Here is a 20,007-nt window from a genome sequence, read left to right on the forward strand (position 1 = left end):
TGTATTTTTTTTAACTTAACATCATGTTGTTTTTTCTTAAGAGAAAATGTGCACATGTTATTTTTTAGCAAGTCAAAACGCATAATATCTATCATATGTGGTTTGGTACTTAGTGATTTTTTTTTTTTTTTTTTTTTGGCCAAAGGTACTTAGTGATCAATTTTATCATTTTTAACTGTGTTAAGAGTTTTTTTTTTTCCTTTGTTTTTATCAACGATCAATCTTTTTTTGTTTTGGTCATCCTTTTCACTTTTTAATGAAACAGTTTTGGTCCCTTATTAATTTTACTCTTTTTTAATCCTTATTTTACTTGGTAATTGGTAAAGAATGGATTACAATATGTATATTGAGAACAGTACAAGTCCTCTCTAGCCTCTATTATAGAAAATAGTGGTGGTGAGAACTGAGCTCGTGGTCTTTAGGGATATGAGATATGGAGCCATCAGAAAGAATGGAGAAGGGATATAAAGTCTAATGTTGTTGACACGAAAAATCCTAATTCAAAGGGGTTTGAGATATATGGTGTTGAAGGAATTTCAGAATTTCAAAACAAAACAAAAAAAAAGAAGGAAATAAGTTAACGAACAAATTGTATTAAGATGGATTAAGATAAACTTTTAGAAAAATAAATAACTAACGACGCTATACGTTGGAACATAAATTTTTGTCTCACGTCAATTTCTTGATATGGTCTTTGATAGTCACATAGTCCCTTATAACTTCTAGAATGATGATAAGAATCATGTATATAGTTATATTGAGACAAAACAACTAGGATGTACTAAAGTCAGCACTTTCAACTAAAGTGTTACCTCATATATATAGCTCATTTAACAACAAATTATTGGAAAAATTAGTTGATCTAAAAAATTTCTGTTAAATTATATTTTCTAAAGTTTGTATAAAATGAAATAGAAAAAAGTTTGTGCCACTATTTGTTTGATACAGTCTTTGATAGTGCTTTATCGTTCTAGAATGACGATATGATATGAAAATAAAAATCATGTAACATAATTATATTAAAATTAAGCACTTTCAACAAAAATTGGTATATATATTGAAAATCTGGATCCTAGATTCATACATTTTCTAGAGTTTGGGGTATAAACTTTTAACAAATTATCTCTTTTTAACGAAAATAAAATTCATGTTATTTTAGATGTCACTAATTACGGCTTATCTAAATTATACATTAATCTAATTTTATGCTGGCATCCAAAATTTTTTGTTAGTATAAGAGAAAAGAAAATAAAATAGCTAAAATCTAGAATTCCAATTTCAACAGAACGGTAGTTGCCACCCCATACGCCTAAAAGTCTTAAACCTAACTCCAAAGGATTGGAAACACAAACCTAACTCTAACATAGAGATTACTTTATTCTGTAGAAAAAATGAAAAACTAGATTGAAGTTTCCTAAACCACCAATGTTTTAGCCATGTGTTTTTTTTGGCCACGGACTAATCATACATACCGGACGTACTGGCTTTTGTCACCTTCATAGGGACCATTATTTTTGGTAGTCTCATTACACTGATTGTATACTACTACACAATTCAATAAGTGATCAGAAAACACACAACTATATATGTATATATAAAGTAATTTTGGATTTTCCAAAAATTTCAGTATACAAAACTTATAACTCTTTTTTTTTCTTTTTGTAAACAAAAAACTTATAAATTGATATGACACATTGTTCAAAACTTAAAATGCAAGATTGAAATCTATCTTTACAAGATTCTTCTCACTATTAATCAAGACGAAGATTCACACTGCATTTTTGTATTCAATAAAAAAATTACGAACTAAAAATATTGTATATGTATATTTATACTAAAAAAAATTTTAAAATGTTTCTGGATTTTAGTCTTTTTACTAAAAAATGTGTCATTTTAGTTAATGGATATGATGAAATGTTACTCTAGCAATTAATTATCAATTTTGTGTCAAACTAGTATATTTATATAGAAATTACACATTTTTGGTGTTTTATATATTTGCACGCTTTCTTTACAAGAATTGGTTGTTAATATTTTAATAAATGATATATTGTATGCAAGTGTAATTTTTTTGAGAAATACTCAAAAACACTACAAAAGATGAAACAGAGCCACATAGGTTTTTTTTTTTTTTAACAAACAAGTGTTTCTATTCAATCAAACAGAAACATTACAAAGAGAGGGATAAAATATCTCAAACCCAAAGTTTAAGAGGTAACAAGCATACGCTTACCCCAAAGCCATAAGCATGAATAAAGGTAAAGAAAATATCAAGCAAGAATCCATGATAGCTATGAAACAAGTGCTATAGAGCAGTTGGAGACATGCGGAATCAAGGTTGCAAGATTGAACATCATCGATAAACTCGAGAGATGACAAATTGGTCACAGTCAAAAGACATTGTGCCGTTGATATGAGAAGCAGAGCCAAAGAGCTCGCCGGAGTGAGGAGAACTAGCCAAGTCAAGGCCATGGCAAGGATTTGGGGGACAAAGGCCCAGATGGTGGTGGAGGTATTGGTATTAGTTTGCTTGAGGCAGTGGTACTTGAAGCATTTGGCCGGATTGTCGAGGGGTGATTGTTGGTAGAGAAAAATCTAAGACCATAATCACAGCCTCGGTAATTTGCAATCAGAACTGAAATGCCATGAGACTTCAAGAGCTTAGGAGCAGTAAGGTTCACCATTGGAACTAAAACCAGGATTCGCAAGCAGCAGGTGTAAAGCCGTGGTATAAAAGGTGGATCCTCTCTGCCATGAAAATAGTGATCAAGAATTTCACACAGATTATGAAGCCGGTGAGATACTAACAAATGAAAACCAGACCTGAGCTTCGGACGAGAGGTTGATTGTAGGGTTTTATGGGCACTAGAGCTTACCAATGGAGTTACTAACAGGTGCAAAGAGTAAGTGTAAGACCGTGACAAGCCAGGTGGATCCTCTCTGCCATGGAAATGGTGATCAAGAATTCCACACAAAGAATGTGATCGGCAAGACACGGACCGGGAAGCAGCAGACCTGAGCTTCATAAAGGAGGGTGGTTGTTGGGGGTTGAGAACACTTTGGCAAATCCAGTTTCGGGATCCAACAGACAATATCACACACTGAGCAATGACCATAGTTCTAACACACCCTTTGTACATCCAAGATAGTCTAGCTAAGTGGGTTCTCTGATGCAGTTTTCGAACACCAAGGATAGCCAAAAAGTCTAGACAAAGTCGATGGGATAACAGAGGGTTAGATAGAGAGAACCTGGGCTTTTGGAATTTGGGCGAGTCCTCTTGTAAAGCTAACATGCCGATCTCAGATTTGATGTTCAGATTTGAGAATTGATGCGCACAGCGGCTGACCAGGGAGATTGAAGGAAACTTCTGCGTCTCCGGTGAAAGCAAATACAGAGCTGCCAAGCTCAGGGGATGGCCTGTGTTCAAGACGGTAGTCCGTAGCGGAGAAAAAGCACTTCTCTGGAGGTTTCCTCACCAACCATCGTCTCCGTCTCCGCCTGCCAAGGCTTGGGTGATGTTGGAGAAGAGAAATCTGCAGAGGCGATGACCTTCCGGATCGATAGCTAAAAAGACAAGGGGACTTGATTTTTGTCAGCAGTGAGGCTGAGTCGGAGTTATGGAGAGAGGAGTTTATCAGTCTCCTCCGTCTTCTGAAATCGGTTTTTAGCAAGTCTTTGCATGGATTTGGTTGATTGGAGAGGGTCTGTGTAGGTTGCAAGACGAGAAACAAAAGGGGAAAAAGAGATTGAAAAAGGAAACTAAGGGAGCAAAAAAAGCAGAGAACGGAAGCTAAGGTCGAGATACTCCGACGCAGGCGAGCAAAAGCTCCACCGGCGTCGAAGAGATTTGATGGTAGCGGCTTCTCGATATTCGGGCTTGGGAGAGAAAGCTTTTTCCTCCTTAATTATTCATTTTTTGGTTCGGTTCATGTGAATCACAGAGCCACGTAGGTAAAACAGAGTTTAAAGAAACAAAAAGCCTCAACTTCTTACTTGTTCAGCAAATCTTCGAGTGACACCAAGCTTTGTAAGCTAGCTAGCTAAGCTAGTCCACCTAGTGTAAAATATGATCGCAAACGAAATGACCATGGCGATGAAAACTATTGGCAATATCCCGAGCAACATAATTTGCTTTAAAAGACACCAGCAAATTAAAGTGTACTTTAGTTAGAGTTATGTTCTGTTATGGAGTTCCTTCGTATTTATTTTTGAAAAGCAGTTTGTACTAGATTTTATTTTACGCTAACTCGATTTTTTTTTCTTTTAAAGTAAACTGTTATGTTTTGACTATATGACTAGGTGAATATTACTATTTTATAATAAATACATTTGTGATTCCTTATCTTACTTATCTTATTATATAAAGTTGGGTTTTGAAAGTTAGCCATTAACAGAATTTTGACATGTGTCAAATTATCAATATGAGATTTTGACATGTGTAAAATTTAATATTTAATAGGAGGAATTTGAGATTACAACAAAAAACAAAATATTTTGTTTTAAATAATATTAATACTGTAAAAAGATAATTATAAAAAAAATTCGAAAATTAAAAAGTTATTTTTAAATAATTATAAGGAGACTATATATATTTTATGAAATTATATAATATTATTTACTTATTTTTTAACTTAAGTTATTAATTTTACAAACAACAAGGGTAGAAATGAGATTAAGGAAAACATACAGTTAATTATTAATTCTAAATTTTGTAAATACTCACTTCTATATAAAAATCTCATATTTTTCATTAAAAAATAATTTATTAATATACACTTCTTTCAACTTTGTTTTATTGGTAAAACTATTTTAATGGGAAGATAAATTTTCTTATTTTTTTAAACCAAAATTTTCTCCTATTTTCTCTTTTTCAGTTTGGAAATTGTAAGATTAATATGTTGACTTAAAAAAAATATTAATATATGCGTCTTTTTCTAATACTTTATTTTAAAATTTATTGTAGCATTTTTGAATTGTTCTATTTAATAGATATTTTCATCTTTAAATTATTTGGGATTCATATATTGTCGTGCTTATAATTTTCTATTATATCTATAATTATATCAAATTAATTTTCGTTCTAATTTCTCAACATTGATTAGTTTATCATAGACCGTTTTGTGCAAACATAATTGTTATCATTCATTCAATCCCAAAGGGAGATAACGAGTAGAAGCTCATCAACCTAATGGTTGGATAAAATAAGCTGACCAAACACAAGTTTACAGCTAACATAGATAGATAGGTTGGAAAAACATAAATCGTTGTTGATAGATCCATAGGAGCTCGGAGACTGTGACACCCTGGTATGCGGATAGGTTTAAAAGAATTGATTTGGCCACCTATATTACCAAAGTGCACTTATCTTTTCGGTCAATGATCCTAAGAGAACTCCAGAGTTAGGTTTGCTTAATCAGGAGTAGTTTCAAGATGGGTGACCTTCCGGGAAGTGATTGTCGGAATTGTGCGAGCGAGAACAAAAAACAGGAAAAGATCATATGGTGATGTGTAGAATCGGTAAACAAGTATTTAAAAACTCATGGACGTAACAAACTGGTCGTCAGATATGAGTGGTCCCACGGGCCGTGATTAGACGTGGGGTCCACTGAGTAAGGTGGGCAAATGGGCTAGGAGTGGACATGGAGCTCACTAAGCAAAGTGGCAGAGACAGAGGCTACATCATGGTGTGTCAAAGACACTTCCACTAATACTTTAGGAAATTTAACATTAGTTACTATCAAAAGATTTTGTGATATTAGACAAAAGTCTTTAGTTTCATTGGTTGTCGGAGCAAGCCATTTTTAGATAGCTAAAATACGTGAACATGTTCTCTCCATACAATAGGAGGAATAGCCGAGATTCTCTCGACGGTGGAGGAGGTTGGACGCAAGGTTATCTCTCCAAGGGAGGAAGGTGGAGGATGTTGGATGCTAGGTTATCCCTCCAAGGGAGGAAGGCGGAGCCAAAGTTCTCTCCATGGTAGAGGAGGTCGGATGCAAAGTTCTTTCCATAAGGGAAAAGGGCGAAGCTGAGGTTCTCTTGGTCATACACTATTGTGATTATAGTGCATTGATTAGTATATTATGTAATATCTTTTTATTCAAAATTTTTTTGAGCCAAAAATTTTAGTAAATAAAAAAACTATGCAAAAGTGAAAGTAAAGAAACATATAATAGTTTACTTAATGTGTTCATAAATATATTGTTTAGGTGCTGGTAAAATATATATATATATATATATATATATATGTAACATACAATATATTTAGATGTAAAAAAATATACTTTTAATGGTAACATACAAAAAAAATTTGTAAATAGATATAAATCAGTATATTATAGCAAAAATAATTTTTTGAAAGAACGTACAACAACTTTTAAAATATTTTTGTTAAATTTAATTTTATATACAAAACTTTAAACCCGCACATCGGGCGGGTCCTTATCTAGTGTTCATATAAGAATTAGTTGGTCAACACACAATTAATTTAAGGGACTGTTTTAATCAATACGAAAAGGTTTAGTATCATCAAAATTGTCCATTATTTGTGAAGTTGGACATTTTAGTGATCTACACGTAAAAACTTTAGATAATTTTGTGTTCAGTAAATCTCGAGAAAAAGTGTTACGGATGGGAATAGTAGCGAAGAAACTAAAGAAACATGACTACTGAATAGTATGTTTAGTATCATTTGAAAATAACTTAAATTTGAAACAGAAAAACTTTAAGTAGATATGTTAATCATATAATTGTTGTTTTTTTTTTGCTTACAAGTAAATTAATTAGATAACAAATGACATGAGTTAGAATTTTTTTCTTTTTCAAACAGATAGAAATTTAGAGGCAATAACATGGCCTCATATCTAATTCTAAGGTGCAGTTTAGATTGTTTTTTTTTTTACTTTGTAGTTGTGTACTTTTTTTGTTTTTTTAAACCGTAACATTTTACTCAACAAAAATTTACCAACCTATGCAATATAAATATGACCAAGTGAACTGTACGTGAAGTTCACCACCGGACTAATCTTCCTCACTTCACTAATAATTATTGAGATGGCAGACAATTGTAATTTCGTGAGTATTTTGGGAGTGTTACTGATATTAACCATCTTCGACAATCCGATCTTCGTCTATGCCGGCGAGGGCGTTCCCAACGTAGCGTTGTTCACGTTCGGAGACTCCTACTATGACGTCGGAAACAAAGTGTTTCTCAGCAAGGACAAAAATCCTGCCCAAACCAAATGGCCTTACGGCAAATCCCGTGACGACCCTAACGGCAAGTTTTCCGATGGCCACATCGTCCCTGACTTTATCGGTACGCTCTTATTACTCTCAGATTTCGAATATTTTTCTGTTGGTTTCACGCATGCACTAATTGATCGGTATATTACTTGTATACTGTATAAGTATATCGGTTATTAAACAAGATATATGGTATATATGATTATAGCTGATTTCATGTCTATTCCGAACGGAGTCCCACCGGCGCTTAAACCGGACGCTAATGTTACACGTGGAGTTAGTTTTGCTGTCACCGATGCTTCTATTCTTGGGAGTCCGGTGGAATCTGTAAGTCTACTTTGCTATAAAGACTAAAGTTATATAATTTAGCTTTTTTACATATACTGTATTAGTAAAATCAATAAGAAGGAATTAAATTGTTTTATATTTTTTCTGTGTATCTAGATGACACTGAGTCAACAAGTGACTACATTCGAAAGTATGAAATCAAATTGGACCACTGATTACATCAAAAAGTCATTGTTTATGATATACATTGGCACGGAAGATTATTTGAACTACATCCAGAAACATCCCGATGCAGACGCTACTAAGCAGCAAGCTTTTGTCACTTCCGTCACTAGCCAATTAAAGACTGACATTAGAGTAAGTGGTCGACAAACCAATAAAAATTGTTGTCTATTGTATGTTTAATTGATTTGATTATATAATTACAGTCGTTGACCAATTTGGGGGCGAGGAAATTTGTGGTTCAATTGCTAGCACCATTAGGCTGCTTACCGATCGTGAGGCAAGACTACAAAACCGGCAACGACTGCTACGAGCTACTCAACGATTTGGCCAAACAACACAATGAAAAGATCGGTCCGATGCTAAACGACTTTGCTAGTTCCCCCGACATTGACGGTTTTCAGTTCGCTGTCTTCGATTTCTACAACGCTATTCTTCGTAGAACACAGAGAAATCTCAACTACCGTAAGATCATTCACTCGACCAAAGTTTCCGTGATGATAATCTATAAGAATTCTCTTTTTTGTTTGATACAAAAATTAATACCTGAATACATATGTGTATAGGATTCTACGTATCAAACGCATCGTGTTGCGGTGTTGGGACACATAATGCATACGGTTGCGGAAAAGGAAACGTCCACTCAAAGCTATGTGACTACCAGCGAGCTTACCTCTTCTTCGACGGACGTCACAACTCAGAGAAAGCGCAGGAAGAAATCGCCCATCTTCTCTACTCAGCCAACCTTAACGTGATCCAACCTATGAATATACGTGAGCTCATCGTCTACCCAACCGGAGAGAAGATGCGTGAGTTTTGGGAACCTAACACGTTTTCGACCCGTCGTCGTCTCTCCTCTCAGGAGGACTCCTACGCCGGTTTCTATGCCTAATAAAACGGATCACTTTGAGCAGAATCGTTCAGAGATACATATACTATCACTCTTGCTGCCTTCGGAACGCCAAACCTTCGGGCTAGTGGGCTAGTCAAGGCCCACTGAACTTTGGATACCTAGATTATCAAAAAAATAATAATAATAATAATTAGAAATTAAAATAATTAGATATTGCAATCTCTAGTACTAAATTGAAACTCGAGTTTCCTTTCTTGTGAAGCACTTTCGATATACAATTATTGCTCTCGATCTGGTACTTAATTAAAAATAAGTCCGAGTTTCACTTTCACGTGTATCTCAATCTAACGTTTCTTCCATACTTTTCTCTTCATTATAAAGTCATATGAATGCAAGTTAGGTATATAGACGATTGTGATTACTTTTGTTACAAGATGTACGATTGTTGCCAAGATAACGACACCATTAATTTCAATATAATCTTAAAATTGCCTTCATTGTGATTACTTTTGTTACTACAAGATAAGCGATTTCTACCAAGATTATTATTAAGACACCATGGCTTTGGTGAATTTTCCCAAACAAGGGTAGTTGGAAGATTTGTAAAGTGAGTTTATGATATGTTCCTACCTTGGTAATGTTGCAAGCTCCATGTTCCCACCTTGGTAACCACAGCTATTAAATACAGTATAAATTGGATATCCTCGCATTTATGATTTATCTCTGACTTAAACTTTTTGGTTTTAGTTCCAGTTGACTTCTTCTGTTCTTCAAGAGTAAGAAAAGATAATCAAACCGGAGTTAATTTCGGTTTGGTATATCACATAAGTTTAAGGGACAGTTAACACTACAAAACAGAGGAAACAGAGTAGAAGACAAAAAGACTGAAAGCTGAAACCTTTCCAAAAATGGCACAGAACCCTCATAAGTCACTCTTCTTCTTAGCGCTATTTACGTATTTTACACTCGCCAGTATTCCGGTGATCGTTTCCGGCGAGCCCCCTCTCTTATTCACTTTCGGCGACTCTTCCTACGATGTGGGCAACACGAAGTTCTTCTCCTCGGAGTTCGATCCAGCCACCGCCTGGCCTTACGGTGACTCCGTCGATGATCCAACCGGTCGTTGGTCTGACGGCCTCATTGTCCCAGACTTCGTTGGTATAAATATACAACTATAGACGTAAAAGTCTTACGCTTTATTTAAGGGTTAATTCTTGTTATATTGATTCAAGATCTAATTGCATAACTAGGTCGATTGATTGGTCAACGTGAACCAATCCCTCCGGTACTTGATCCAAAAGCCGATCTTTCTCGAGGAGCAAGCTTCGCTATGGCTGGAGCTGTTGTTCTTGGATCTCAATCCAAGACTGTAACTGTAAGCAATCTTTAGTTCACCATGGTTTTGTAATATTTTTATATGTGTTCAGTCTTGTTGGGTTTTTTTTTGGCAGATGAATTTTGGAGAACAGATTTCGAAATTTGTAGAGTTGCATAAGAAATGGACGGATAAAAAACGAGCAGAAGCTATATACATGTTGAACATTGGAGCTGATGATTACTTGAATTTCGAAAAGGATCATCCAAATGCTAATCCTGTGGAGCAGATTGCTCATGTAGCCAACGTTCTCTCTAGGATATCAAGAGAGCTCATGGTATGTATTATAGTCTTGTTCCAATACCCTTATAGTTAACATGGACCGGTCCAGATTTAGTCTATAGTCTTTACAAGTTTTGATTGTAGTAGGAAATTTTTGTGGATGTATGCAGAAATTATACAAGTCAGGTGGGGCGAGGAAGTTTGCGGTACAGAGCTTGGGACCGCTTGGTTGCTTGCCGATAGTGAGACAAGAGTTAAAGACAGGTGAAAGTTGTATGGAGATGGTTAACTTCATGGTGAAAACGCACAATGAAAGGCTTAGTCGTGTGCTCCATGCGATGACCGTACCATACCGTGGCTTACGGTACAGCTTCTTTGATTTCAACGGTGAAATCCTCCGGAGGATCAATGAACCATCACTCCACGGTAATTAAATCATTGAAAGAAAGTTTTTATCTCCTGTAGACATTTGGATTAAGTTGTATTAGTTATCATTCGAAATGAAATTGTGGTTTTTATGGTTAGGATATACTGATACAATGACTTCTTGCTGTGGTACTGGATCGAGAAATGCATTCGGGTGCGGTTATAGCAACGTGCATTCAAAGCTCTGCAGCTACCAGAAATCGTTTCTGTTCTTCGACGGGCGTCACAACACTGAGAAAACTGATAAAGAAATCGCTAATTTGTTTTATTCTGGAGACAAACATGTCGTCTCTCCGGTGAATATAAGGGATCTCGTAGGTAAACCTGTGTCCGATCTTCCAGCGCAAGAAATCTAGAAACCCTAATCCTGTTCTGTTTCTTTGTGAAATAAGTAAATGGTTGTTGTTGTAAGCTGTAACACTCGAATTCCATTTCATACCGAAACGAGGATATACAAAAAAAAAAAAACCGTTTACATTAAAAACGTCTAGAGCCGAAACAGTGTTTAAAGATTGTAAGGTGCAGTGACATTAGGCGAGCTTATTACAAGTGAGCTGAGAATGACGCGACAAGTAACCTTCTTTATGCGAATAATACAAGAACAAGACGAAAGAATCTTAAGAAAACAAGGTTGAATAGTGTTGATCGTTGTTAACCTGATTTGAAAGAAGTAAAGTTCGATTGATCAGAGGAACCATATGGAAGGAAACGATTGGTTATGTGCTTTCCATTTATCGGCAAGAGCTCGAGCGGCTAGCCGGCTACTGAGAAACCTTTCCACTGTCGCTTACCTCTTGAGCTGAATTCATCAGAGGAGCAAACAAAATATAAAAGCTCTCCGTCTCTCTCTCCGGTTATATACAGTACTTCAGCAACATCTTATGATCAGAAATTCAGAACAACGAAACCGCATTGAACCGAACCTAAGAACCTCCTAAACCGATTTTTTTCTTTTTTTAATACGAATGAATCAATGAAGCCTTGAACCGAACCGAACCGAATCTAAACCAGCTTCGAATTAAAACCGCCGCTTCGTCATTCGACAACTTGAGCAGTGGCCTTGATCATGTTTCCTTAATTTTCACTCAATCACACTATTGTTTTGTTTCCGAAGAATCTTTCTTTCTCTTTTTTTTTGCTTTTAAAGTGAACCACCAGATTAAAACTGAAAGTTGTTCGCATTATTCAAAACTGATTTATATATAAAGCATTTCTCTTCTCAATATATATCAACCAAGCAAAGTTCTGTTAGTCAGAGAAAGAAAATTCATAGTAAGAAATAAGAGAGGTTCCAAATAGATTTTATTATAATGTTAAATATGTTTGGGGGGTTACAAAACAAAAATAACGCATTCGAGAGTGATGATGATACGCTACAACAAATATAAAAACAGAGAGATCAGAAGATTACTAAAAAGTGTCATTTAAAAAGACAGAAAGACAAAAATGAAGAGAACATACAAGACTCATTAGATGATATTTTATACTCTCCTATATACTTCATCACACCTTTTTTATTTCAGAAAAATTAAAAGAGAATGGGAAGAGAGGGACTCATATAAGATACCAATGCAACAAGCGCTAGGTGTGACTTGTACCATCCCCCACAACAGCAAAATCTGTACACAAAAGACAAACAAGTCAGAAGAAGATCAAGTAACCAACACTAAACACTAATTTGTCTTCAGGATTTAACAAAATTTACTTCAGAAGGGATATCAAACTCACCAACACAGAGCTTTATTTACAAACTAAGGAACCATCAATCACTTCAAAACTCTCCTTCCAGCATGAAATTGATCTCATCTAAGCTCCATAGCTCCTCTTCCTGTGTCACCGCACCAGCATCTGCGCCAAGCATGGCTTCCACTTCTAGTGGAGTGTCCCATAAGGCGTTGTCAAGGTATACCATCAGATCATCAGACTCATCATTGTGGCTTATCCCGTCCTCGGAGTTAGGTTTAAGCTTCTTGGCTGCATTGCTTTCTTCAATGTAAGGAGCTTGGTTATTATTGACTAGCATTGACGAGATCTCTGGTGTTTTGGGGCCGTGATCACTCCACCCGAACTCAGAGCAGTCAAATGAGTTGCTGCCCTGATCAGAACTGAAATACTGGTATCCGTTGTTACCTCCAGCAGCATCAAACGAGTTCGTTAAACCAAACTGATTGTTGTACATCTGAGGCTTCTCTTCCATGAAACTCATATCACCAAAAGAGTCATGTACCATGTTATCAAAAGAGTTGTTGCAGTACTGCTGACTCAAATGTGTTTGCTGCTGAACCAATGTTGGGCTTTGGTTTGGTTTAGCCACTGGTTTCTGAAGACTACTGGTCTTAGCACTTGGGCGTTTCTGGGGGATGTTCTCCTCTGGGAAATTCACCTTAGCTTTGCTGCCGCGGATTCTGCGTGCTGCTGCATCGTAGGCTCTTGCTGCTTCCTCAGCTGTGTCGAACGTTCCAAGCCATTCCCGGGAGCCTTTTCTTGGATCACGAATCTCAGCTGCCCATTTGCCCCAAGGGCGCTGCCTAATCCCACGGTACTGATTCTTCCTCTTCCTCTTAGAAGATTTCTCAGCTTGGCCATCTGACTCTACAATTTTCCTGGCAGAAGCTGAACCTATTATTGAAGACAAAACACACAAGATCAATCCTTAGCTGAACTGAATCTTCAGAGACTCATATCAGAACACAAAACTTTACCAATAACCAATTACACAATTATATAATACCATATCATAAACCAGAGTCAAACACATACATAAAACAAAACTGCATCTTTCAACATAGTGATTGCAGATGGTAACAAAACCAACGAGATCAACCAATTCCAAAGACTTCAAACAACAATCAAAGCTATAGACACAAAGAAAAGCCTTTGAAAACCAAAGATCCAGAAGATCTAAATCATTTCATCAACATAATTAAACAAAAAAAAGTCAAATAACAATATATGACAAAATTCTCAATATTTTGACTTTTTTTAAAGAGTTCAAACGAAGCCAAGCAAAAAGACTATCTCTTGTTCCTTAACCCCCAGAAACCATGAAAAGTATATAAAGATCTTTACTTTTTGGCTAAAGGAACACTCAACATACGATAGAGAGATAAACACATTAAACCCATTCAAATAAAGCTGAGATTTTGAATCAATCAATCCCCAAATACATACCAGAGGAGACGAAGGCGGAGGCAGGTGAAGAAGCTACAGGTTTGGTAGTTGCGGCGAAGACAAAAGGCTTCGCATTTCCGAAGACATCATCGACATCGCAATCAAAAGACGAATCATCCTTAAACCCTTGGAAGTCAGCTTCGAACTCATCGTCCAGATCGAAGAAATCGGATCGCTTCTTCGTCGATCTCTTCTTCCAAGCTTTCCCTTTGTTTTTCAGATCCGGCCATATAAACTCGCTCGTGACACGGCGGGACCTCGGCGGCGGTATGAAATCGGAGATTATAGCTCCTCCACACATGGCGGCTTTGCTCTTTCAGGGGTGTAAATGATCAGAAATAGAATCTTTGGGGAGAAAGTGTAAATATTATCTTTCTTTGGGGTTCTCTTTTTTTAGTTTTCTCTGCTTGCTATGATGGTCTGTTTGTTACTCTCTCCAGAAAGATTGAGAAAGGGTGCGTCGTATATTATATAGTTTGCTTCTTTACTATTATACCCTTACTCGCGACTCGTAATGGCTATAAGGTTAATTGTCATTGGTTTAGGTGGGTGATTAATATAAATAATTTTACAATTTGGTGTAGATTCTATTAATATGTGTAATCACTATATATGGGAGATAATTATGAATAACAATGACCATTAAGATATATATTATTGTATTCTTTAATCTTTATTAATAAGAATATTTTACTTTGATATTTATTTGAGCCCACATAAAAAGCATAGGGTTAGAGATATAGATTTTGTCAATTTTTGTCTGTTTTTAGTAAAGATCTTGGTTATGTTGACAATGTTATGACACTTGTCAAGTAATTTTAACAAACTACAAATTTTAATCTTTACAATAAACTTGCCTGGTCCTAATTAATATATGGTTCTACAAGAAAATAAGTTAATAGACGGTAAGTTGAATCCTATGTTTGTTATCTTTGACTGTCCTTACAAATGTCAAAAACTAGTTACCGAACTTTTTCTTATGAGGTTTAAATTAACTCTTTTTGACTTTGATGTGAGAAGAGTCAGTCATACTGAGTCATACATAAGTCGTATAAAACTTTCATGTAAATCAGGAAAAGTAAAGAAAATACAATACTGTAGAGAAGACCAAGTGTTACCGCGTGACATGCCACGGTAAATAAAGGAGGCTGTGCACAGGGAATCATGTTAGATGCATGCATTATTTTGACAATTAGATGCATGCATTATTTAATAATTTTATTATTATTTGTTAAAAAAAAAATCAGAGACCGATATACATGGAATTATATTGACAAAAGAAATGACAAGTTATACTTTTTATATATAGACCGCTTTATTGAACAATAAACACAAACGGTCTAAATATTTCTAAAATAGATAGAGATACTTCTAGCAGTAAAATACTCCTTCTGTATCACAAAGATGATGTGGTAGGATTTTCACATAAATTAAGAAAAACATTTAATGTTTAAATATAAATGTATTATTTATTTATAATAACATTTATTATAACTATTAACCAATAATAATTCACTAAACTTTAATATTTTCATTTAATAGTTCTTGAAATTTACAATTTTTTAGCATTAATTGATAAAATTCAATCTTTGTGATACAAGAAAAAATTCTAGAAAATCATCTATTATGATACAGAGGGAGTACAAAATGTGTAGATATTTATAATGTTTAATACTTCTAGCAGTTCCCACAGAATTGCCAACTTTCGAGCAAGTAAACAAACCAATCAAATGATTTGTTGTTGAGATTTCATACTATCTTGACGAATCTAAAATAAATGAACCCCATCCCTAGTTGAAATTATCATGGAGTAGCAAAACTAGAAAATGAGATCATATATCATCTATGTGCGTGTGTTTGTGTTAGACGATGTTTCTTGATATTTTAAAAAGGGAGAGATAAGAAGAAAGACAAGTTGAGCAAGTGGACTTTACGACAAGGCTTTGCGTTGTCCTGGTCCTACCTTTGTATTGTACCACACCACACTTACGCGCATATTCATAGTTCTAAACTTTAATATCTTCATCTATTTTATTGTTAATTGCATATCATTAGTTCTCCTTATTGAAATTATCCGGAGTCTCTTAACATGTTTACAATAAATCACCCTTTATTAGTTTTGTTTTTTTTGGGACAAAACCCTTTATTTGTTTTTTTTTCGTGATTTATCTTCGGGATAATAATGTATTGTATTTTAGTGTACTGTATATACGTCGGTATGTATAGTAAATCCAGAAAAAAGAGTACATACAGAAGATAAAGTTAAGAATGCAAAAAAGAGGTAGGACCATTATCTTTTTGGTTCGATTGAGACAAAGCTCCTAAAATAGCTGATCTCAAGAAACAGAAGATGATGTAAGTTTTGAATGCTACCCCCATCCCGTATCCTGCAATTATTTCTTGTTTCGTTATTATATGAGATTGAGATACATGTATCATACGCACTCAAATTTTAAATATCGAAATTATATACACAAAAAATAAAAATAAAGAAGGAGTTAAAATGCGCAATTTTAATTCTATCTTTTTGTTAGGAAAAGGTAATTGAATTATTTTTTATCTTTTTTGACTGGTAGGTGAGCTGAGCTGCATTTATTTTAGGGTTTTGTGCAAAAAAACCCTTCAAATAATTTTTTTTGCAACTTTACCCTCCAACTCAGGAAAATGCAGATCAATAACACCAAATCAAAAGTCACCCGCAATATAACCCTCGAACGTGTATAGATTTTGTAAACTGTGTATGTCTGTATATGAGTCTTAAAACTACGTCGTTTCTATATTTTAAAAATAAGGAAAAGGGTTGCAACTGAGATTCAAACCCAAAACCCGCACGACTGGCCCATACACTAACAACCACTATGCTGCGTCAACTTTTATTTACCTACCAGACCAACATATATATATCTCATCGCCCCTGCGTAAACTAGCTGAATTGGAACACGAATCGGCGCTGTCACGGCGTTGAAACCCCTCCTCCCTCATCTCATTTGGATCTGGAGAAACCACACCATCGGAAGCAAAGATCGTCCCTGCTGCCACCGCCAATTCCGTTAGCATCATTCGCGTGAGGAAACTCGAAACAGAGGAAAACTCTTGGTTAGGTGAGGAAGAGCAGGATTCTCAGATCCATAAGCTCCGTCACCATTAAAAGAGGAGAATCCACCGGTGGCTGACATTTGGAGAAATTATCGTAGCCAAAGCTACCGTGCTCGGACGGAGAAGGGGTTTGAGCAACGAAATCTCCGTCATCAGAGGTTTTATATGTTCTTTGGTCCGCTTCTTCTGGAATGTTGTTGCAGCTTAGTGGTTGTTCATGTTTTAATTTGTTATGAAGGTCTACGGTTCGAATCTCAGTTGCAACCCTTTTCTTTAATTTTAAAATATAGAAACGACGTAGTTTTAAGACTCATATACAGACATACACAGTTTACAAAATCTATACACGTTCGAGGGTGTTATATTGCGGATGACTTTTGATTTGATGGTATTGACCTACATTTTCCTGAGTTGGAGGGTAAAGTTGTAAAAAAATTATTTGGAGGGTTTTTTTGCATAAAAGCCTTTATTTTATATTGACTGTAAAATCTAGAAAGCTTCCAAATCGAATATTTCAATCACAAATCTAAAAGTGTTTATTTTAACCCATAAACATAATATATTGCTGTCTGCCACTACTACCAGTAAAGTAAACTACACACACTCACCTGCAAACACGTACATCTTCTATTTTAGGCTATTAATCGAATTATCATTCTATAATCCTTTTTTATATTCCTATGTAATAGTATATCCTAAGCTCAGCTGTCTGTTGGGATTCTAATTTCCAATTAGGCTCTTGGTGTTGAAGCCTTGTTCTTTTGTGATAGCCATGTTTATATAAATGGGGTAGAGTCGGATTTTTTTGGTGCTCGTTGGTGAACCTTTCTCAGGTTCTATAAATGGGTAGAGTCATTCAGGCTCACCAACTCGCCTAGAAAAAAAAAATATTGAAGTGCGTCAATGTGGGCTTGGAGCTTTAAGCTTTACAAGCCTCACTCAAAGCCCACATCACAAGTGCAAGGATATTAGATTCCACAAAAATGGGACATTCCTTAGATGCTGCATCTTACTTAACAACAAAAGATACAATTTTTTATATTACAGATCACATAGACGACGACAACAACAACAACTTATGATCTTCCTTCATCATTTATAACAAAGGAGACCAGAATTTTCCCGGTCACCAAATCCTAAAAAACCCTTTCACAAAGGTTGTTGAAGAGTGACCACCAAGGGACTTGTCACATTTCGTTTCCCATCTGACCAAACTATATGACCAGTCTCCACACTTGTCGCTCCTGGTGACAGCTTCACCTCTGTGGTCTTTACCCTAACAACAAAACTCAGTTTCTGCCCGACCCGTCTGAACGATAGCTTCTCCGGCTCAACCGTCACCGTAGTCCCTCTCGGCGGCCTAATCTTAATCTCATAAACCGAATCAGAGTCGCCTACATTAGTCACTGTCCTAATGAAATGTGTCGACATTTTCATCTCTCCATACTGCTGAAACACGACTGAAAACGACGGGTAGTTCAAATTCCCAACATGTCCCGCTCGTCTCGCACCATCACAGTCCGCTTTGCGACGGGTTATTGTCACAATGTTGGCTCCCGTGTAGTTAGAGTTACACAAGAAGTTGATATAATCATAAGATGTTATATCGTAAACCAATCCCGGATCCATAGCTTTGGTTGGGTGAACATGACCCGAACCATAATCCATAACCGAAGATGTATTGCCAGTGGACTCATCCATCATAGCCTCACCGCGGTTATCAACCCTGTAAGCCGTTGTCATCAATGCTGATCTTATCGCCGCAGGACTCCAATCCGGATGAGACGCCTTAAGCAGAGCAGCTAAACCGGACACGTGGGGACACGCCATTGAAGTACCTGACAAAATATTGAACTCCGTTCTCCGGTTATCAGAAGAAACACCCGATGGACCAATCCGGTCAGGCCAAGCAGCTAAAATGTTCAAACCGGGTGCGATTACATCCGGTTTAAGAATATCCGGCGTCTCTGGATTAGGTCCACGAGCAGAGAAAGATGCAACAACCGGAGCAGGTCGTATCCCAAGTCGAGTCCCTTTGAAAACAATCGTAGCCGTTGGTTTCTTCGATGAACGAGACTTAGACGATTCAGAGATGTACCTTCGTATCTCATCTCCACCAGAAGCACCAATAGATGTAGCCGGTAACACGTGGCAATCGGCGACTAAACCTTCGCCGTCGAACACACCGTTCGCTATAATCATCCCCAAGCCTCCGTTTTTTCTCACGATCTCACCTTTGGTTGCTCTAGAGTTGATTCCTCTATCACAAAGAACGATCTTTCCCTTAACCAAATTCGGATCCAACGAGCCTTCGAGACACAGAGACGAAGAGTAACCGTCACCACCGAGTAAACTACCACCGTAAACTAACGGGTACATTCGACCCGGATCCAGACCCGGTCCACCGTAAACACTAACACCTGAAATCATCTTCCCGTTACCGAGCTTCACATTCGCCGGAAAATCCCTATCGATTGTTCCTGCTCCGACTGTAGTCATCCACGGAGCAACGTTAGTCACCGTCAAAGCACCGGGACCTCCGTTTCCGGCGGAAGCAGAGACGAAGATACCTCTGTCAATAGCTCCGAAAGCTCCAATGGCGATTGCGTCTAGGTAATAAGGAACCACGACGCCTCCGACGGAGAGAGAGATGACATCGACACCGTCAGCGACGGCGGTGTCGAAAGCAGCTAAGATATCGGAGTCGTAACAGCCGGAGTTCCAACAGACTTTGTACGCGGCGAGTCTAGCTTTCGGAGCCATACCAGCAGCGAGGCCGCGAGCGTAGCCGAGCGTCGACGCCGGAAAAACGTAACGGCCGGCGGAGATCGAAGCAGTGTGGGTTCCATGTCCATCTGAGTCACGCGGGGAGCGAAACTCAGTCGTTTCGTTCATCTTCCCGTTGGTTGCTTCGTAACCGCCGCAGAAGAATCTAGCTCCGACGAGTTTACGGTTACAAGCCGTTGTAGGGAAATCTTGAGAAGCGATACATTGGCCTTTCCATCTAATGGGAACAGGGCCAAGACCACGGTCATCAAAGCTTGGTCTTTCGGGCCAAATACCCGTATCGATTACTCCGATTACAAGATCCGACCCGAAATCGGACTCTTC

General features: G+C 36.9%; 4 protein-coding genes across 6 annotated transcripts in view; 2 read left to right on the forward strand and 2 right to left on the reverse strand.

The window, feature by feature from the left end:
• LOC104745697 (GDSL esterase/lipase ESM1-like) lies at positions 7,021-8,871 on the forward strand. Its single transcript, XM_010467011.2, has 5 exons — positions 7,021-7,316; positions 7,452-7,570; positions 7,688-7,888; positions 7,960-8,218; positions 8,320-8,871. The coding sequence occupies exons 1-5, from the start codon at positions 7,055-7,057 to the stop codon at positions 8,643-8,645; spliced, it is 1,167 nt and encodes a 388-aa protein (XP_010465313.1). The 5' UTR covers positions 7,021-7,054; the 3' UTR covers positions 8,646-8,871.
• LOC104745699 (GDSL esterase/lipase At3g14220-like) lies at positions 9,146-12,060 on the forward strand. The gene is made up of 6 exons (XM_010467013.2): positions 9,146-9,271; positions 9,354-9,764; positions 9,857-9,981; positions 10,058-10,258; positions 10,374-10,629; positions 10,729-12,060. The coding sequence occupies exons 2-6, from the start codon at positions 9,515-9,517 to the stop codon at positions 10,983-10,985; spliced, it is 1,089 nt and encodes a 362-aa protein (XP_010465315.1). The 5' UTR covers positions 9,146-9,271; positions 9,354-9,514; the 3' UTR covers positions 10,986-12,060.
• LOC104745698 (ethylene-responsive transcription factor RAP2-2-like) lies at positions 11,961-14,257 on the reverse strand. Its single transcript, XM_010467012.2, has 3 exons — positions 13,801-14,257; positions 12,358-13,248; positions 11,961-12,248 (listed from the first exon to the last, which is right to left on the reverse strand). Exons 1-2 carry the CDS (start codon positions 14,099-14,101, stop codon positions 12,401-12,403), a joined length of 1,149 nt encoding a protein of 382 aa, XP_010465314.1. The 5' UTR covers positions 14,102-14,257; the 3' UTR covers positions 11,961-12,248; positions 12,358-12,400.
• Positions 17,865-20,007, reverse strand: part of LOC104745700 (subtilisin-like protease SBT1.5) — a 3,526-nt gene continuing 1,383 nt past the window's right edge. Inside the window, exon 2 of one of the 3 annotated variants that reach the window (XM_019237025.1) lies at positions 17,865-19,892. In XM_019237025.1, coding sequence (XP_019092570.1) covers positions 18,046-19,892 — 1,847 coding nt within the window. In that variant the 3' untranslated portion in view covers positions 17,865-18,045. Of the gene's footprint in view, positions 19,991-20,007 lie in introns of all 3 variants that reach the window. The other 2 variants (XM_010467016.2, XM_010467015.2) reach the window with 2 other exon arrangements.

The sequence above is a fragment of the Camelina sativa genome, chromosome 15, assembly GCF_000633955.1.
Source record: "Camelina sativa cultivar DH55 chromosome 15, Cs, whole genome shotgun sequence".
Classification (NCBI taxonomy): domain Eukaryota; kingdom Viridiplantae; phylum Streptophyta; class Magnoliopsida; order Brassicales; family Brassicaceae; genus Camelina; species Camelina sativa.

Coding starts and splice junctions, on each gene's coding strand:
- LOC104745697 (XM_010467011.2), top strand. CDS start 7,055: ATGGCAGACAATTGTAATTTCGTGAGTATTTTGGGAGTGTTACTGATA. Junction 7,571..7,687: donor TTGGGAGTCCGGTGGAATCT/GTAAGTCTACTT, acceptor CTGTGTATCTAG/ATGACACTGAGTCAACAAGT. Junction 7,889..7,959: donor AATTAAAGACTGACATTAGA/GTAAGTGGTCGA, acceptor ATATAATTACAG/TCGTTGACCAATTTGGGGGC.
- LOC104745699 (XM_010467013.2), top strand. CDS start 9,515: ATGGCACAGAACCCTCATAAGTCACTCTTCTTCTTAGCGCTATTTACG. Junction 9,982..10,057: donor CTCAATCCAAGACTGTAACT/GTAAGCAATCTT, acceptor TTTTTTTGGCAG/ATGAATTTTGGAGAACAGAT. Junction 10,630..10,728: donor CAATGAACCATCACTCCACG/GTAATTAAATCA, acceptor TTTTATGGTTAG/GATATACTGATACAATGACT.
- LOC104745698 (XM_010467012.2), bottom strand. CDS start 14,101: ATGTGTGGAGGAGCTATAATCTCCGATTTCATACCGCCGCCGAGGTCC. Junction 13,249..13,800: donor CTCCGCCTTCGTCTCCTCTG/GTATGTATTTGG, acceptor CTTCAATAATAG/GTTCAGCTTCTGCCAGGAAA.